This window comes from Nicotiana tomentosiformis, chromosome 12 (genome assembly GCF_000390325.3).
Source record: "Nicotiana tomentosiformis chromosome 12, ASM39032v3, whole genome shotgun sequence".
Classification (NCBI taxonomy): domain Eukaryota; kingdom Viridiplantae; phylum Streptophyta; class Magnoliopsida; order Solanales; family Solanaceae; genus Nicotiana; species Nicotiana tomentosiformis.
The window spans coordinates 122892222-122910710 of record NC_090823.1 but is presented as its reverse complement, the minus strand read 5'-3'; the positions used below and the strand labels follow the sequence as shown (position 1 = coordinate 122910710).

General features: G+C 37.2%; 1 protein-coding gene across 1 annotated transcript; it reads right to left on the bottom strand.

Moving 5' to 3' along the window:
- Positions 1-9752: 9752 nt before the first annotated feature.
- Positions 9753-16581, bottom strand: LOC104115301 (peroxisome biogenesis protein 3-2-like). Its single transcript, XM_009625893.4, has 7 exons — positions 16348-16581; positions 15758-15919; positions 15446-15645; positions 15227-15357; positions 12478-12605; positions 10835-11062; positions 9753-10227 (listed from the first exon to the last, which is right to left on the bottom strand). Exons 1-7 carry the CDS (start codon positions 16350-16352, stop codon positions 9972-9974), a joined length of 1110 nt encoding a protein of 369 aa, XP_009624188.1. The 5' UTR covers positions 16353-16581; the 3' UTR covers positions 9753-9971.
- Between the last annotated feature and the right edge of the window lie 1908 nt (positions 16582-18489).

The following is an 18489-nucleotide window of genomic DNA, read 5'->3' as shown; positions in this document are numbered from 1 at the left end:
TAGAAGACAAGTAAACAAGGGTGAGCATTTATGCTCAACAATATCAAGAACACCTCTTATCCGATAAGAGTGTTTAACTACGTGTATGCTTGTGCAAGTGTCCTACCAGCAAATAAGCATAAGGAAGAAGAAGAACGGACAACACGTAGAATATTTCCTCACAGCTTTCACAAGATAAAGCTCACACCGGTACGTATACCACTACACAAATATCAATAACAAGAATGCTCCCAGGCCATAAATCATCACAAATCAATCCCTGACACAGCCCACCTTGTCTCGCCACGTGTGCGATAGTAACATAAATGCCCGCCTTGTCTCGCCACACGTGCATAATAATGTTCTCACCTTGTCTCGCCACATGCGCAACCCACACATATATATATCCCACCTTGTCACGCCGCATGTGCATATATCAATAGTAACAATAGCATAACAGAAACCTCGTGCAGCCCCATAACAACAACCGCACGGCAGAAACCTCGTGCATCACCACAATAAATACAACAACAACAATGGCAATAATACAAAGTACGACAAGTAAATCAACTCAAGAACTTTTAAATCACAGGAAAATGTGGGACCAAATCACAAGGAACAACCACAATAAAGAATGCTAGGCGTAAAGAGAACAACTCAATAAAGGGGAAACTAATGTGTATCAACGATCCCACAATATACATTTCAACAACAGGGAAACTAATACGAGTCAAATAGTTCCAAATAAAACAAGTCGACTAAGACATAGGATATCTAAAACTTCTTTTAAGGTTGAGAAATTACTAAGGATTTTCAACAATTTAATTAAGGATAAGCAGCAGAAAGATAATCATAACCTCAATTAAGACTCAACAAATTATTGAATAAAATAATATAAATTCCAAGTAAAGATAAGCAGTTATGAAAAGATAGAATGGCTATAAAAGAGATAACAGTTTCAATTAAGGCACATATGAATCAAGTAACGATAATAGTGGATCATAAAATAATTTATTCTAATTAAGCAGGTAGATATGAATCTAGAAATTAAGATATATAATCATAACAAGAACAACTGCATATTCAATGAATACAAGGACCTAAGGACCCTAAAAAGACCAACTTTACACAAATAAGCTCGTGCACGTGCTCGTCACCTCGTGCACACGGGCTACAATCAACATAGAAGACTCAAATCCTAAGGGGGAAATCCCCCACACAAGGTTAGGCAAGATACTTACCTCAAACCAAGCTCAAACAATCGATGAGAATGCCCTTTCCTCAAATATCTAGCTCCGAATGGCCCAAATCTAGCCAAACATAATTGCATAACATGAATACAACAATAATAGACTTATCTAATCAATAAAATCAATATTTAATAAAAATTTCAAAATTCGCCCTAAAAAGTTGACCCGGGACCACATCTCGAAATCGAGTAAACATTACAAAATACGAATACTCATTCACTCACGAGTCCAACCATATACGAATTACTCAAATCGGACAACAAATCCCCCTTCAAAACTCAAAATCTTTATTGAAGAAGTTCTTCCAATTTTTCTCAATTTCAACACCAAAAATCCGAAACTAAATGGAGAAAACAACTATAGATAAATGGAATACAACCAAAAATTAGTTAGAAATCATTACCCCAAAGCTTCCTCTGAAAATCCCTTGAAAAATTTCCAAATTCCGAGCTCTCAAGTCCAAAAACGAAGAATGAAACCAAACCCTCGAATTTCTCTTTTCTGCACAGGCGTGATCACACCTGCGCATAATTAGCCGCATCTGCGCGACCGCATGTGCGCACGTCCAAACCGCACCTGCGCTTCCTCTCGCTTCTGCGCGCAAATATCTGCTTCTGCGGAGCCGCTGGTGCGCACAAATTCTCCGCACCTGCGAAGACTGTCAAGTCCAGCTCTTCTCGCACCTGCGTCTCAACCTTCGCATCTGCGGGCATCGCAGATGCGTAATTTTCCTCGCATCTGCGACCCCTGGAACTCCTCTATTTTTCCGCTTTTGGGCTTACCTCTCCACACGTGCACTCTCGCACCTGTGATCTCTTCACCGCAGGTGCAAAAATACCAGAAGCCTGAAGACTTGGCAATAACATAAATCAAACTTTTAATCCGTTAAGCACCCGAAACTCACCCGAGGCCCCCGGAACCTCAACCAAACATACCAACCAATCCTAAAGCACCATACGAACTTAGTCGAGACCTCAAATCACATCAACTAACGATGGAACTATGCATCGCACCATGAATCGAATTTATAAATTTCAAATCTTTCAACTTCTAAAACCCGTGCCGAAACCTATCAAATCAACCCGGAATGACGTCAAATTTTGCAGGCAAATCCCAAATAACATAACGGAGTTGTTCCAACTCTAGGAATCGCATTCCGACCCCGATATCAAAAGGTTCACTTCCAGTCCAAATCTCCAAAAAATTAATTTTCGCCATTTCAAGTTTAAATCAGCTACAGACCTCGGATTTACAGTTCGGACATGATCCTAAGTCCAAAATCACCCAACGGAGCTAATGGAACCGACGGAACTCCATTTCGGAGTCGTCGTCACATAGTTTCGACTACGGTCAAAAATCCTAAGACTTAAGCTTCCGTTTTAGGGACTAAGTGTCCCAAATCACTCTGAATCATCCGGTAACTGAATTCAACCACGCACGCAAGTCAATACACATAATATGAAGCTGCTCAGGGCCTTATGCCGCCGAACGAGACTTAAGTTCTCAAAACGACCGGTCGGGTCGTTACATTGTCCCAATTGGATTTTTCTAGCAAGGTTTTTAACGATGCAGCGACAGAAAGCATACTACGAAGACAACAGCAATAAGACATTTGATTGCAAGGCAAACGAACAAGCTCCCACTTGGGGACGATTAGGTAATCTTTGGTTCGATAGCAAATTCCCACCGAGGAGTTAAGTTTGCTACCGAACAGAGGTTACCCAACCGTTCACGGGCACAAACCGCCAGAGGAATGTTAGGTATTCTTTCGCTCGATAGCATGGATTCCTAAGGGGAAACAAGATATGTTGCCGAGTGAAGGACTACCTAGCAATTCATTGGTGGGACCTTCGAATATACAAGACTTCCAGTATTCCAATTCGCATTCTTCGCATTCAAACACTGGGGGGAATGATATGAAGATACGGCAACAATGACTGCTACGTCAACCGGGAAAAAAATCCGAAAACAAAATGCATCATCAGGACCGGGGACTGCGTAGCCAACCCCATAGAAACAAGTTGTACAAGATAGCTACGAGTAATGGCAATTTCTTTTCTTCATAGCAAAATGCGTATGTAATTTCTGAAAATAGAAGGAATAAAATGAAATCCTTTTGCTTTTATCTTGTTTCTTGTCTGAGCGATGAGCTGATTTTGTCATTTGAAAGTTAAACAAGTACTTCAAATGTTAGTGACGTAATGAACATGAGACGTCCTCTTCAAGAGCACCATAAACATAAGAGGGCCCTCTCTTATAAAAACCCTCACGTTAAAGGGTTGGTTCCGGAAGAATCAATGCCCAGAATCCAAAATGTCATCGGTGAAAAATACACCTGAAGTCGCATATGAAAAGGACGCAAAAAGCAAACTTGTGCAAATACTCATAGAAACCCTCACGTAAAAGGGAAACTTGCATAAATATTCATAGAAACCCTCACGTAAAAGGGAAACTTGCACAAAAATTCATAAAAACCCTTACGTAAAAGGGATAATACTCGAAACCAAAATACTTCAAAGAAAAGGCATCGGAGACTACACATAGTAAAATGCGAATTAAACAACATGCACGGAATACTTGAGCAAATGCAAAAGTTAAAAGCTTGCATGGATATTCAAATAGAAGTAAGACTCAAATGATATTTGAAGAAAAAGTATGTCTTTATTCACAAGAACGGGCCAAAACGTTACAAGTACAAAATGAGAAAAGAAAGGAAAAGCTAAACTGCACCGCCTCCGGGACTAGGAGGAAGAGAAGTATCCGCATTGCCGGGAAGAGTAGGTGGTCCCGCTGATGGCTCAACGCTTTCCCCAGTTTGGTCTTCGGCCTCATCGCCTTCCGATCCTTCTTCAGTTTTCGAAAATTCGGAACCGGAATCAGAAGAACCTGGAGCATCAGAGAGTCTATTTTTTGCAGCTAACTCAAGCTCTCGGGTCTTAGCAATTTTGGCATCAACATCAATGATATCATCTTTGGCCTCTTCCAAGGTTTATCTCCTCATGCTATACATAGAATAAGTTTTTTCAACAATGAGGGAAGTCGTTCGGCACTTTAGTTCTTCTTTGAGCTAAGTAACCTTGGCGAAAAGATTTTCCCTGGCAGGTCTAGCAGATTGAAGGCTGACGTCGAACTCGCGGACAGTTGAACTAAAGAGCCTATTATGCTTAATAGTTTCCATGTACTTCTCTTCTAGCTAGGCATGTTTCACCTCTACGGCAGCAAGCTCTTCACTATGGAGTTCAAGGCTGCCTCCAAGTTAATCACTCTTTCAGCGGAGGCAGCCTCACGGTCGGCTGCAGCAAGAACGACGTTCTGTACTTCTGCCTATTTGGCCTTGGCCTCATCAAATTTAACCCTTAGCGGCCCAATTTCTTGGCTAATGGTCACCACTTCTTGCTCACTTTACTGCAGACGAGACTCCAAGACAGCGGCCTCAGCAGCTCTGATTTCCAATTCCGAAAGGCGGAGAACAGTCTGGTCCCGTTCTGCCAAAAGTTGATCCCGTTCAGAAGTAAGTTCTTCCTTCTTATGAATCAACCTTTGAAGGCCCTCAGAAGCAAGAAAGTTGGCCTACAAAATAAGAAGAAACTTAGAATACATTCATACTAAAGTAGAAGAAGTGACGAAGGAAGAAAAGAACGTACCGCTGCGGCATTGTGCATGGAATTGTTCAACAAGCACTCTCCCTAGAGTGCCTGAATATTTTCCCAGTCCTTTTATGAAGCCAAAGGATTCAGATAATTAGCTAGCTCCACCGGCCGGGACAACAAGTTGCACCCGGTAGAGACGGAAAGAATAACGTTCCTCCTCCTTTGTGGATCGTCATAAGGGGCGGCATAATTTTGCCCCAAATTCCCATGAACTAGGGACTGTGGAAGAGGAACACCTTCTTCACGGTCAGGTGCGGCCGATGAAGGTGATATAGCAACTGCTAGTGAAAGAGTGGATGAATATGGGAGTGATGTAGTAGTTGCTGGTGTTGGTGAAGGTGGAGATGGAGCTGGTGGAGTTGAAGAATGAGAAGCAGCTGCATTAAATGCAGTGTCGGTTGTTAAATGCTCGCCAACTAAAGACGGCAAGGACCCGGTACTCAGCCCCGCAGCACCGGTTACAGCAATTAGGGCCCGAAAATGGGAGTTGGCATATTCCACTAAATCAAATTCTCCCCAAAGTGCTGAGACGTTGCCTTCATTTGGTGCAATTATCTCAACAGGTCGAGCATCCTGTTGAGATGATGAGGATCGTTACCTTCTATGTAAAGAAGCTCCCTCATCAGCAGCTTCTTCAGCATCATCGATCATCACAGTGTCTATGACATGCCCGGAAGGAGGACTAGTCATCATCGCCATCGGAGATGACTCGGGGGCAGCAATCTTTGCCCTTTTATTCTTTTCCCCGGCCGCGGAGGAACGTCTTCTCTTTATTTGTTTATTCTCCGGCCGGGGACTCCGTAAAGGAATATTTGCACCCGAAACATGCCGGAGATACCTGTTCGAGTAAGTGCTTCCTAAAGCAGCCTCGCTGCATCAGAAGAATCAGCCAGAACGTCCTACTCGGGAACAACAACAGAGCTCGCAGGTAGACCTAATTCCGTAAACAAAGTCAGAAGGGTTCAACTAAGTTCTTCATATGCAAAAATGGAAACAAAGTAAATTAGAGTTACCATAATTTTTGGCCTTCCCCCCGTATTTAAGGGCCAGTTCTTTCCACGAACGAGTTTCGGGCGTTGTGATGTCCAAAATCTTTTGAACTCACCGGTTCAAACTTTCCACCACCGGTGGGAGCCGTCGAATTTCTAAAACATGCAAAGGGTGAAGAGATGATATGGTCATAGAAGAATATCTAATAAGAGGAATATTATACAAAGAACTTACAACTATGGTTCCAAGCAACCGGAAAGGATGAAGCCGTTGTCGGAATGATATCGTTGGTGGCCACTGCAACGAAACGTCCATCCACCCACGGTCGTTATCATCATCCATGCTAGACAACAAAGCATGGTAGCCACGCTTGCAAAGATTTATCATTCCTCCGCGGAAGATTTTGGAAGAATAGAGATTTATCACATGAGCTAAGGTTAGCTCCTCTCCAGTTTCTTGGCACAAGCGTCGGAGGCAGGAGATCGTCCTCCACACTGAAGGACTTACCTGTGCCAAACATACCTGGTAGAGAAGGTAAAACTCCGCAATCACAGAATCAAGCTCTCCGCTCAAAGAAAACGCACCCAAAGTAAAGGGATACATGAAAAAATATATAAAACCTTCCTTGGGAAGGGACACTCGCTCCGATAGATCATCAGCGATAATTTTCAACTCATTGCAGCGGCAGTCCTCCTTCACAGCAGGAATACTGGAAGGACGAAAGGAAGAAGGGTACCTATTAACAGCCCATGTACGATGGTTAGCAGTAAGAAATTTCTCTTCAAAATCCTTCAAAGTACTAAGCCTCCTTGGGATGATGGAATCCACTGTTGGAGGAATGGAGTCCTCGGTTTAGTTGTTATTCTTTGAATAACTACCACGTTTGGAAGAAGAAGCCATTGGAAAAGAAGAAAGTAAAGAATTTGTGTTTGAAGAAAATTAGAAAAAAAAAGGATGAAAAACAAGGATGCAAATCAGAAGCTCAAGCAATTGTGAAACGTAAAGGAAAAGAAAGTTGCATATAAGTAAAATTTTGACGGCTAAATTCATGGTCATGATTACCTCGATAATCGGCAAAATTTGTGCCAAATCATGGGATGATGCATGTTCGGGGCATTAAATGCGGAGAGACGTGCGTCTAATCAACTCTCAGAGACCTTCATAGGGAATTATAGTAATTCCCGCTAAAAAGGTATTTGTACCAACTTTCCGGTAACACAAGTTATGTCAACGGAAAGCAGGGGACTATTTGTATAGGGTAAAATATGATATGACATATGGCTGACTAAAAGGAGGACACGTGGAATCCAAGATGGGATGGTTGAGGACCGAACGCAGCTACTGCGCTTGTCACCGGAACGGATAACATTCATAAAAGTGTATTAAATGCTCTACGCCCGGTAGCATTTACTAAGAAATATTCTACAGTATTAAGAGCGACAGTCCGTTACAGAGAATTTGGCATTTATACTCAACGTTACATCTTTATCAATGACCCTCATAATTGGCATTAAAGGAGGACATGATCCTAGGACCTTTTCCCTAGGCATAGCTATAAATAGTGAGCTCAGATATCATTGTAAGGGACACGAATTTTCTAGCAAGAACATATACTATATTCTATACAAAATTTTATACAATTTCACTTTCTTACTTTTAGATCTCATCATTGATGTGTTCGAAAATTGTGTTCACGGAATCATCGTCTTTGCTATTTCATCTACATTCTAAGGCTAAGTATTATGTATTTCTTCAATTATTATATTATTTCAGGATCAAATTAGTTCACTTGTCTAGAAATTACGTATAAATTCAACTGTACCATTTTACGGGTAAACAGTGTGTTGAAAGCACTTCTTTTAGTGCTTGTATCTAAACTCTTTTACCATATCTCACAGAGAAGGTAAGCATTGCATTTTCAATTTTGCTTATGTATCGTTACTGTTGGTGCTGCTGTCGCATATTGGGATAAATTGATAAGAGCACATTAACCCTTATCTGCAACAGTCCTTTGAAAGTGAACAAGAGATTTTACCTGCTTATGGAGTTATGATATCAAAAATAGGCTGAAAATTCTTGTGATTTTGTGTTTGATACGAGAAAAATGTTTTCAAAAAAGCAAGTCATTTTGTTATAATCAAACACTAAAAAATATTTATCATTAGGCCATCTCCAACCCTCCCTCATTTTCTCCGTGATGGGGGCAACTTTTGCCATAATAGAGCTCCAACCCTCTCCATTTTTGCCTCCAAAATGGGGGATAAATAATATTTCTCCAAATATGGGGATACTGTTCATCTCCCCCATTACTATTCATGCATATTTTATTATTTAGCTCTTTTAATTTATCTCTTTATATATACCTAATTATGTTTATGTAATATCTTTATAATATTAATTTTACATCTTAACTTTGGCGTATAATTTTGATAAATTAATTTTCGTGGATTTATTATTTTTATGTAAAATTGTAAGTTAATTTTATTATAAATTATAATATTTAATATGAATTTTACCATTATGTAATATGTATTGAATTATCTTGTATCTCAATGATTTCACTTTTATTTGAATTATCCTTTAATATATATAATGTATAATATTTGCTTACAAATTATATTATTTAAAAATTTATGGTGTAAAATAATTTTATATTAAATTATATGTGATGAATATGTAAAAAAGAAAAAAAGATAAATTTTCTTTAATAGAAATAAAAAAATAAAATTTATATAAAGATAATAATATAATATTGAAGAGAGAAGAATATAAAATGAAATATTCTTTTTTGGAGTAAAAAATAAGTAATTATTGGAGTAACTTTCCTACATTTTGGAGGAGAAAATGGAGGTAAGGGTTGGAGTGGCCTTACAAGGAAAAAACGACTTCCTTCGGTTATGTTTTTCTTCGATAGTCCATTTGAGATAGTTTCTAAATTTAAAGAGTGTTGGATACTAAAATAAAGTTTCTACTGGAAAATGTTTAGAAAACAAAACACACCTATATAATCTTCAGTTTTACACAAGCATTTTGTATTTACCACATTCTCTTTTAAACCGTTTGCTTTTACCAAACCGACGATATTCCTAATGTAAGCTTGTTTGTTCACTTAAGTTGGCATTACTTTATGATATTATGAGAAATAAACACGAAGGTATAACGAGCAAACTCAACAAATTACAATCGTAGAATGAAAAAATGACAGCTAAATGCACTAAACTCGTATGTAAGGTCCAAGGAAGGACGGGACATATTGAATCTATTGTACACCTTGCATTTTTGTAATAAAAAATTACGAACGAAGGCAAGATACGTATAAAAGATCAAAAGAAAAAAAATGAAAAACATACCACATAATCTAATAAAGCCAAATCATATTTCAACTACCTTTGGCTAGATTGTTCATCTTGACTAGTGAGCATGACTAGGAAATTTTAAGCTTGCTTGTCTCAACTCTGAAGCAAGAAGAGCTCCACAAAGTTTCACATATATAACAATCAACTTCTCCAAGATCTGAGGACCCTCATCAATCAAGCATCAAGAAATGTTCAAAAATGGCACACGTTCAAAAGTAGATTCAATCAACAATTCAAGCAGAGGCGGATCCAGGATTTATATCTTATGGGTTCAACTTTCAAGGTTTTTAGCATTTAACGCATTATATTTTTAAAGTTATGGGTTCATATCTACTATTTTTGCAATTTTAATGAATTTTTACATATAAATTTTTTCTTCGCATCGAAAGTTATGGGTTCAATTGAACCCGTAGGTTGAATACTACATTCGCCCCTGAATTCAGGTTATCCGATAATGAGGACGCACTTGGCTACCCAGCGTTTAGCGTGTGCACGATAACTGGTACACCAGAGGTGGCCATGAAGTCTTCAGAAACTCGAATTCTTTTACTCGAATACTATAAAAGAATACAGTTTTCACTAGAAACTCTAAGTTTTCTTCTTATTTTGTTCACATTTTAACTCTTCGATCAAATGAAATTTTCTAAAGCAAGGTAACAACACTTAAAAGAAACTAAACCAAACCCAAATGTACTATTTTTACATCCATGTCTATGCTGAAGCTACAATACAACAATGAACCTAAACTATGAAGAAGGACTGCTTGCATATAACAGGGTGAAGAATATTTCTACTTCCGGTATGTCTTGGATGACTTGAATATACCTGTTCCTGTTGGATTCTTCAAGTAGAATCTGATCCATATGGGCTATCCGCGGTAGTAGTTTAGCTAATGGCATGCCTGATGTTAAATTGGCCTCTCCGCATAAGACCCTTATGTCTTCCATCAGTACATCCACTGCTGCTTTTAGCGATATTTCAACAATATTGCAAAATTCAGCACTGTCGATACAAAAAGGGACAGTGAGTGTTGATAACAGGTTTACCACAAAACAACAAGATTGCACTGAGAAACAAAATATTGGATAAACTTTAAACATTGAAGAAGTTTGCTGTAGTTTTTGTATGCTTATGCTTTACAAAACTAGGAAAAGGAAGCTAACTACCGCGATGAAGAAATAACACAGAAGACCATTCCTTTAGGTCCTTTTTGTTTTTTTGTTTTATTTTTTGGTTGGGTGGAGGGGGCGGAAGCCCGGGGGAGTTGGACCAAGGATGCAAGAAGGGAAATTCCGTACTCATGACAGAAGCATCTTAAAAAGGTGCAAAATTAAATCAGCTCCTTCTGTTCTTATATATGGAGAAACATAATATACATGAAAACTTCTCCACTATGACGTGATCCAAAGCAAGTCACTTTTGAAGCTGACTTGCTCACATGATTGCTTCCAGAAAGTAGCATTGCTGACATGATTGCTTTCTTAATATTCAGGTTAACATTGTGCCTAGTGCCCTAAAGAAGTTTATATTTGATTCTCATCATAGTGATGAGCTTTAATTACCTAACTGAAATTCATATTGCTAAACGCATGTATAGCAAGAGAAGTACCTTGACAACACAGCTTGTGTCTCCTGCATAAGTTGTTCGAATTTTGACGCATTGGAGAGATCTGTGCTGCCAGTGCTAAAACTTACATCAACACTATTTTGCTTAGAGTCCTCTGGCATAAAAAAACCCAGCCACTGATGAGGACTTGCCGTGCTCATGAAGGTGTTCAATATCTGAATAATGGTATCATGAAGTACAGTAGTGTTGAAGAAATCCTTCAGCTGTTTTCTACAAATTAGAAGTTCAGTGTTATTTTGTAAAGACCTTTCAGGCAAGATGTAGCTTTTATATATAGATATTGTGGATAATTACACAGAATAATCTCCAGAATCCTTAGGTTCACGAAGAAAGGTTAATCATCAACCCTTTCATCTAGCAAAATATGTAAATCGTGGAGAATGATATTGATTTTTATTCTATTTTTTCCTTTTTGTGAAGAAGGAGAATGATATTTACATATCAGCTCCAACTCAAGTTCAAGAAATTATGTAAGACTGGGGAAGCTTTGCCTCGCCAGCGCCCAGCAATTGGAAGATGGCAAAATGAGCAGTTGGTATTATTTATCTCATCCGAACTCATTAAATTCCATAATATAACATTTGTGCTCTAATATTATCCATCGTGCTTGATGTTCGTAGTTATCTGTTTCCAGCTAAACATCCTTTAGATGCAACTACAAAGAAAGTATACAAACAAGAAAAGCGATTCAGAGAATAACACAAATGTGATCTCATCTACTGCTTGCAAATTGTAAAAAAACTAGGAGTAACACTACTCAGTTCTTATATAAAAAACTGAAATTCAAATAGCATATGAGCATGGGTTTCTCAGTATTCAATATTTATCATCAATTTTGGTACTTCCAGTTAGTTGTTAGAAATAAAAAATGTAGACATGCTTTAATGTTCTATGAAATAACATGTCGGTTTAGCAGAAGCCCGTGTATTGTTTATTTAAGCACATTGGTTTAACTTGCCAAGCAGCCATAACCATTGTCTTCGATTCAACAATCTAGAAACACTTTGCCCCACGAGTGTTTTAATTCTCCTTTCCCACTTCATAAACCCTCAATGCCATTATAGATTCTCCAATCTTAACTGCATTTACAAGAGTACAACAGTAACGCTTCAATACCCTCCTGCAGAACTCTGACCGATATCTTCATCCAGGTTGTCTCACTTTGTGGAGCCTCTCTTCCTCAGTTCCACATATCTCCAACATATTGGGCCTTTATTTTTCCAACCTTTTGCATCAAGCTGCTTAAGATATTATCAGTCGGAACCAGCCATAAGAAGAAGCCCACAGTCAAGCATATATAACATAATACCACAACTGTTAAGTACGGCTACACATTGATGGCAATAGATAAATACTAAGGTTGAAATTGGAGCAATGTGAGCGGGTATAAGGCTTGAAAGCAGTTTAGACTTTGTTGTGTATACTCTCAATTATATTGATCTTGCCGTCTCTCTTAACTTGGAGATTGACAACTCTTTTGCTCAGGGATAACGGAAAAACTAAAAGGATTGGCCAGTTAACAAACACAAATTCAGAAGAATGATACTGAACTGACCAAATAAACAACAGTAGATGCGCATATAATGCGATGGTTTGCATGGTAAAGGAAGAAATAAGAGGCCTACCCTTTTAGAACTTCAGAAGTTGCTGCTTCAAAACTAGAGATTAAGGTAGGCAAGCCAAAAGTAGTTAAATAATCTGCACTGGCCAGAAAACGCTGCTGGTCATTTCTGTCAATCAGATCAGCTTCATCCTAAGAAAAACAAGAAGAGCAGTTTCCCATAAGCAAAAGAACTATGGGCTAAAATCTAACCATCTATCAGCTTTATCCCACAATAACGAAAAAGAAAAGAAATTGCACTCCCATGGGCATAAAAAGATTAACATGTAATCTTGATTTTCCTTTTCCTTTGCTAATAACCAATTGAAATTCCATTTTGATTTCAAGCTTCTGACAGGACCTGATTCCTCGGTTTCAATTGGACTATGGACCACAAGGTTCAAATGTTCTCCGTGAGTGTGTGTACGCACACCCACACACACACACACACACTCCACTACATATTGTTTGAGACATGGGGAGTACAAGAACTAGACAATTTTAGATGTTGAATATTTTCCAGTTAGATTTCCTTCATTTAATATCATGAAGCATATATATATATATATATATATATATATATATATATATATGGAGAGAGAGAGAGAGAGGCACCCAGAAAGATGCTGAGCGTACTGCAAATTCGGGTAAAAAACCCACATACTCAGTACTAGACCAAAAGGTCAGGATCCAGTTCTACCAAGAAAATGTCCCATTATCCAGCACCAACCACAGATTACAGTCACCTTGGTTCTTGGGTAGGTTCCCTCCTGTGTGTAGGCTCTACATAGTTTTCCTGCTACTTCGCTTTGTTGTCATAATTAACTGCACATAAGAGTCTCCTTATTTCTGTTTTTGTATCTGCACTTAGTGCTTCACTTTGTCTTTGGTTCCACTTATTTCTTGCCATTCTACCTCGATATGGCTAGTGCAAATCTTACGATTGTTCTCATGCTGCTGGTAATCAATTAAATTAATTTAACTCCCGTTGCATAACAAGTAGACGCTCAGCTTCAACTTAAGGATGATGACATTTCACCATGAGAAGGGAGACAAAAAGTGAAATGCAAAATTAGATGAAACCATTATGAACCTGACAACAGGAAAATTTTGGAGTACAACTGGGTGACTGGATGTCCAAGAAGAACATGGGTACCCTTTGAAATCTGCATAGGAATGCTTTTACAGAGGGATGACAAAGCAGCATATCTGGAAATCTTCAAAATACCAAGTAGACGAACATATTAACAAATCAGAAACTGCAACTTAGCCAAGAATTTGACACATGATCAATAGATTGTTTGAGACGTAGTTTGATTGCCGAAGGTAGGTCCAGGCTAGATATAATCCAAAAAACAGAAAACTAATCTGTTTTACGGAGAATTGCAGTTAAAGTATATTAATTGAATAGAATCAGCTCTGTCCCACCTCACGAACAAGACAAATCAAAGAGTTCATTTTTAATATAATTAAAAAAGACATATCTATTTTGTATGCCATTATTCTTTCAAGGATACTACATAAAAAGAGCTAGCCTCCAAAAGGTTGGTTGCTGCTTCAATCCCCCGTAAAACTCTCAAACCATGTGAGCTAATTTTTGTCCATATTGCATCTATAGGGCTCACGGCCCTAACCTTAGTCCACACCCTATTGGATTTGTCGCCGCAACTGTAAGTCCAGGAGTCCATGATGTGAAAGTTTGAAAAAGAGGGATTAGAACACTCATAAATAGAGCCTGGTTCAATAACTCTATGGTTTGCAGACAAGCATGGCAATCCCACTTTTGTTAGGGAACTTAAAGCTGCTTAGGAGAATAGCAAGGTGCTCTATCAAATATCTTCAGAATTTCATTTAGAATGACCTCAAAACTGACCTACCAATTATCTGCCTGAATATGTGACTGCACAAGGCATCTGCCACATAACAAATTTCAAAACTTAATAATACCGAAAGTACACCAGGCCAAGAGGAGCATAACTACATAATTCTAATTTGGAATGTATTGTTATATAGAAAGAGGACGTACACCTGAAATATGCATAGTAAAATATTACCTTTTTATAAATCAGAAAAGAGCACACATTGCTATCAGTGAGTTTTTTCAAAGTTTAATAACTGACACAAATAAAATAAAACTAGGCTTGCATTAACTTTGTACAAAAGTAGTCACACGGTGGACAGATAGAATTTTTTTTTTTCCGATAAGTAATGATGAGAGACAGTAAAGGTTCTGCAGTGATGAACAAAAGAACTTGGCTCTGGGCATAAGATGGATGCAGAGAAGATTAAACGGGGTAGTTAGGCAATGAAAGCAAAAGTTGGAGGTTAAGAATTTGAAATGAAAAAAGGTTTCTGTTAAGAAATCAGCACTTGGAAGGGTGATAGAGAGTATAGAAAGATATCAGGAGACATCCTTCAGTTCTACTGGTTTGAATATGCTGCAGTCTGGTGGTAGGGTACACTGCTATAGCTGAGTTCCAACCACCTTTTCTCAGTAAGGGAGATCCGGATGAATTAAGGAGCTCGAGCCTAACAGAGTTGTCGTTGCCAAATCTGATGCAGTCATTACAAACAACCGAAAAGTGTAGACCTTCCCAAGAACAAGAATTTCACATAATCCCAGACACCAACACTGATCAGTAGCTAGCAATCTAAAATTACATGACCTTAAGGAACACAATTAGCGGCAAGGCTTCTCTAATACAATTTAGACACAGTGATAATCACGAGCTACCAATTATACCGTCATGAACAAGAAAGGCAGCAGTTCTTACTAATTGGCCAGAACTTCCAATGCCACGTGCTGTGTCTATATAGAGATGTCTCCCTAATATGTTGACTTGAACTCTAATATATAAGCTTAGCAGTGTTGTCACCCAGAGAGACAACACCATTCTTGTAAAACCTGGAAGACCACAACATCCAAACAAGATAAGCAAACTACTCTATGTCAAATTTCAATGCATCAAAAGTTAAAAGCCCATTCTACATACTTAAAATTTTGAGTCTCTCCCATAGCTCGAGCTTCTCTGCAGCTGTTAGACTATTTGGCAAATCTTTTCCTTTCATCAACCTCTCTGTCAAGTGTGCGAGGTCCAATTCTTCTTCTATCTGACTACTTAAACATCGCATTACATGAGGTAACGTCGTTGAATCAGCTATCCTTTGAATATTTTCAAAATGTGACTTCACCCTACCGATCAAACAAAACCAATTCAGACATTAATGACTTCAAGCATGACGAAACTCTTAGACAAGCATTACCATTCACGAAAACAAAACAAAAAAGAGAGAGAGATCTTAACTGGGATTTAATGAGTTCCTCGCTTCTCCTTTGGTCGGCGAGTTCTCTCTCAAGATCAGAAAGCTTTCGCCGGTGTGCATTATACAACTTATACAAAAAGTATCCGCTTCCCAAAACTCCAACTGTAACATATACCTTCCTCTTATGTCTTCTCCAAAATTCCCTATTCCAAGAAAACCACAGTCCATAATGAATGAATGATCAATCAATCAAATCTATCCGACTCCCAAACTAGTTACGATTCTGCTGTATGCATCATCTACACCCATTCCACTCTATTTGGACCCTTTCTCGATAAAAATTTAAGTTATATACATTTACAGTATAAAAATAACAGTCAAGTTACCATTTTTACCAGATTACCGATTAATGTTTATCAAGAGATTTACATGTAATTGACAAACAAGTGACCTGATTATGTAAATATTTTTTTATATTTTAGATAATATAGATACTTGATAAGGTTAATTCAATGGGGAGAAAGAAGAAAGAAAAGGAAAACAATGAAAAATGAAACAAAATTGAACATCACAAAATACAATTCTATAAAAAGCATAATATAAAAAAGGGAAAGAAAGGAATTTAACGAACCACATCCAATCAATTTTGCTTTGGTTATCTTCTGTTAGTTTACACCGGCCTTTGTTATGGCCGGAACTTGTTATCTATAATTTTCCCTTTTGATTTGTTAGGAACTTGTAAAAGTGAATAGTTGTGAGGGTTTTAGGCTAAGAATTGGTTAGCTGCTTTGAAGTTTGAACTTCCGATGTCCGAATGGGGTCACCTTGTAATTGGCAAGTGTGTTTGTTTGGTTGGAGCATTGAATTAAAAAGCGGCTGATATTATAAAAACAAGAAATGAAAATAAGTCGTAGACATTTCTTGGAGTTTCTATAAATAGTGAAACATTACTCCGTTTGTCTATGAATAATTTTTCTTGTTTGTTCGATACTCATTTTCAAAATATTATTTGGTTATATATTTCTTTGAATTTTTAAAGATGAGTTTCAAATATTTTGGAAGATGAATTTCAAATTTGAAAAAGTAGTTTGCCTCTTTTTCAAATAAGCAATATTTTTCTCTCACAAATTTTTTTTTAAGTGGAATGCATGTCAAAACATAATTTTAATTTTCAACTATTTTTTAACTTAAGTTCAGAAACTACTTTTTTTAAATTTCACATTTTTTATGTCCAAACGCCTACTAATTGAGCAAATGAATTTGGAAAACATAAACCTGGAAAACTGATGATTTTGATTCGAGTAATCTATGCCTTAAACAATTAAACATTTGGCTATGTTATTATTGGTTTTGTGGTAGTATTTCTCCATGATTTTACCTCGGGAAAAAAAGAAATTCAAGTTCATTGAGAAGAGGATGTATGTGTCTTTTTTGAAGGCCAACACAAATATATAATAGAGTTTAAATTCTATACACTGATTGTGTAAAAGATATTTACATAATCAGATCACTTAAATAGTAATTGCAATGAAAATTTAAATTTATTTTCTCTCCTGTTTCCTCACTAACTACACTAATATTATGAAGACTTGCAATCTAATGATAGTTGTGAGAATCCTTTAGATAATACATAATATGGGTGAGTTAAATTCTCTTTATTTCATTCTTCCTTCCATTTTTTTCAGATCCCCTCTTATGTAATAGTAGAAAAATTAAAATAAGAAACATGCCCTTGCCTCTGCTTTTAAGTTTTAACATTTCACAATTATTATTTCAGATCCTCCACTTCTACCGTTAATTATTTCCCTGATTAGAGCAGGATCTATACTTTGGGTAGGGGTTACGGACCTCCGTTAACTTCGAGAAAAAATATAAATAAATATATATATATATATATATATATATATATATATATATATATATATATATATATATATATATATATATATATATATATATATATATATTAATTTGCACCCTAAGATTTAAATCTTAGACAGCTACATTTATCGATTTAGGAAAGCACAACTTAATTTTTAGTGCTACCTGGGTTCGATTTTGGCTCCTGCATTTACTTAAGTTTGAGTGGTGTCCCTCTTCAAATCATAGTTCTGCCTCCGAACTAGAGGGAGAGGAAATTTCATTTTTGGACAAAAGCTGTCTTGTGCATTGACATATTGATCCCTTAACAATGAAAGTCGCAAATTTGGTTTCGAATGCTAGAGAGAAGAAGCTTCTGTGATCCTTCTGGTCTCTCCAAACAAGACTGGACTAGTAAAATACAATTAAAAGTTTTTAGTAAGAAACATGCCAGTGCAGAGCAAATTCGTTTTTATTTTAAAAAGGTGAAAATCATACTTTCTTCCAACTTTGTGAATAAAATTAAACTTACTCATCAATTTCAGATCATAGACATTCTCAATCCCTATGCTTATATCGATTATTGACCTATGATTTTCATAAAAGCATAGTACATTCTTCCCTTTAAGTTATCAATGTTCTTGTGAACTATATCAGTAACTTTTGTGAATTAAATTGAACCCAAGTAACACTTTCACCATTAGGAAAAGAACATTTGTATATCTCACATCTACTTATATTGTAAGAACATAAGTTTTTATTTTGTTGAATTGAATTTTTTTCTATTGAATGGAAGATGATTTTACATCAAGTAAATCCTGCATTCGTGGACAGTTGCCATTAGTACAAGTGGATTTCCAAATACTTAACATAAAGATATGGAGGCAATTACATTTATGACATCATTAAAGGT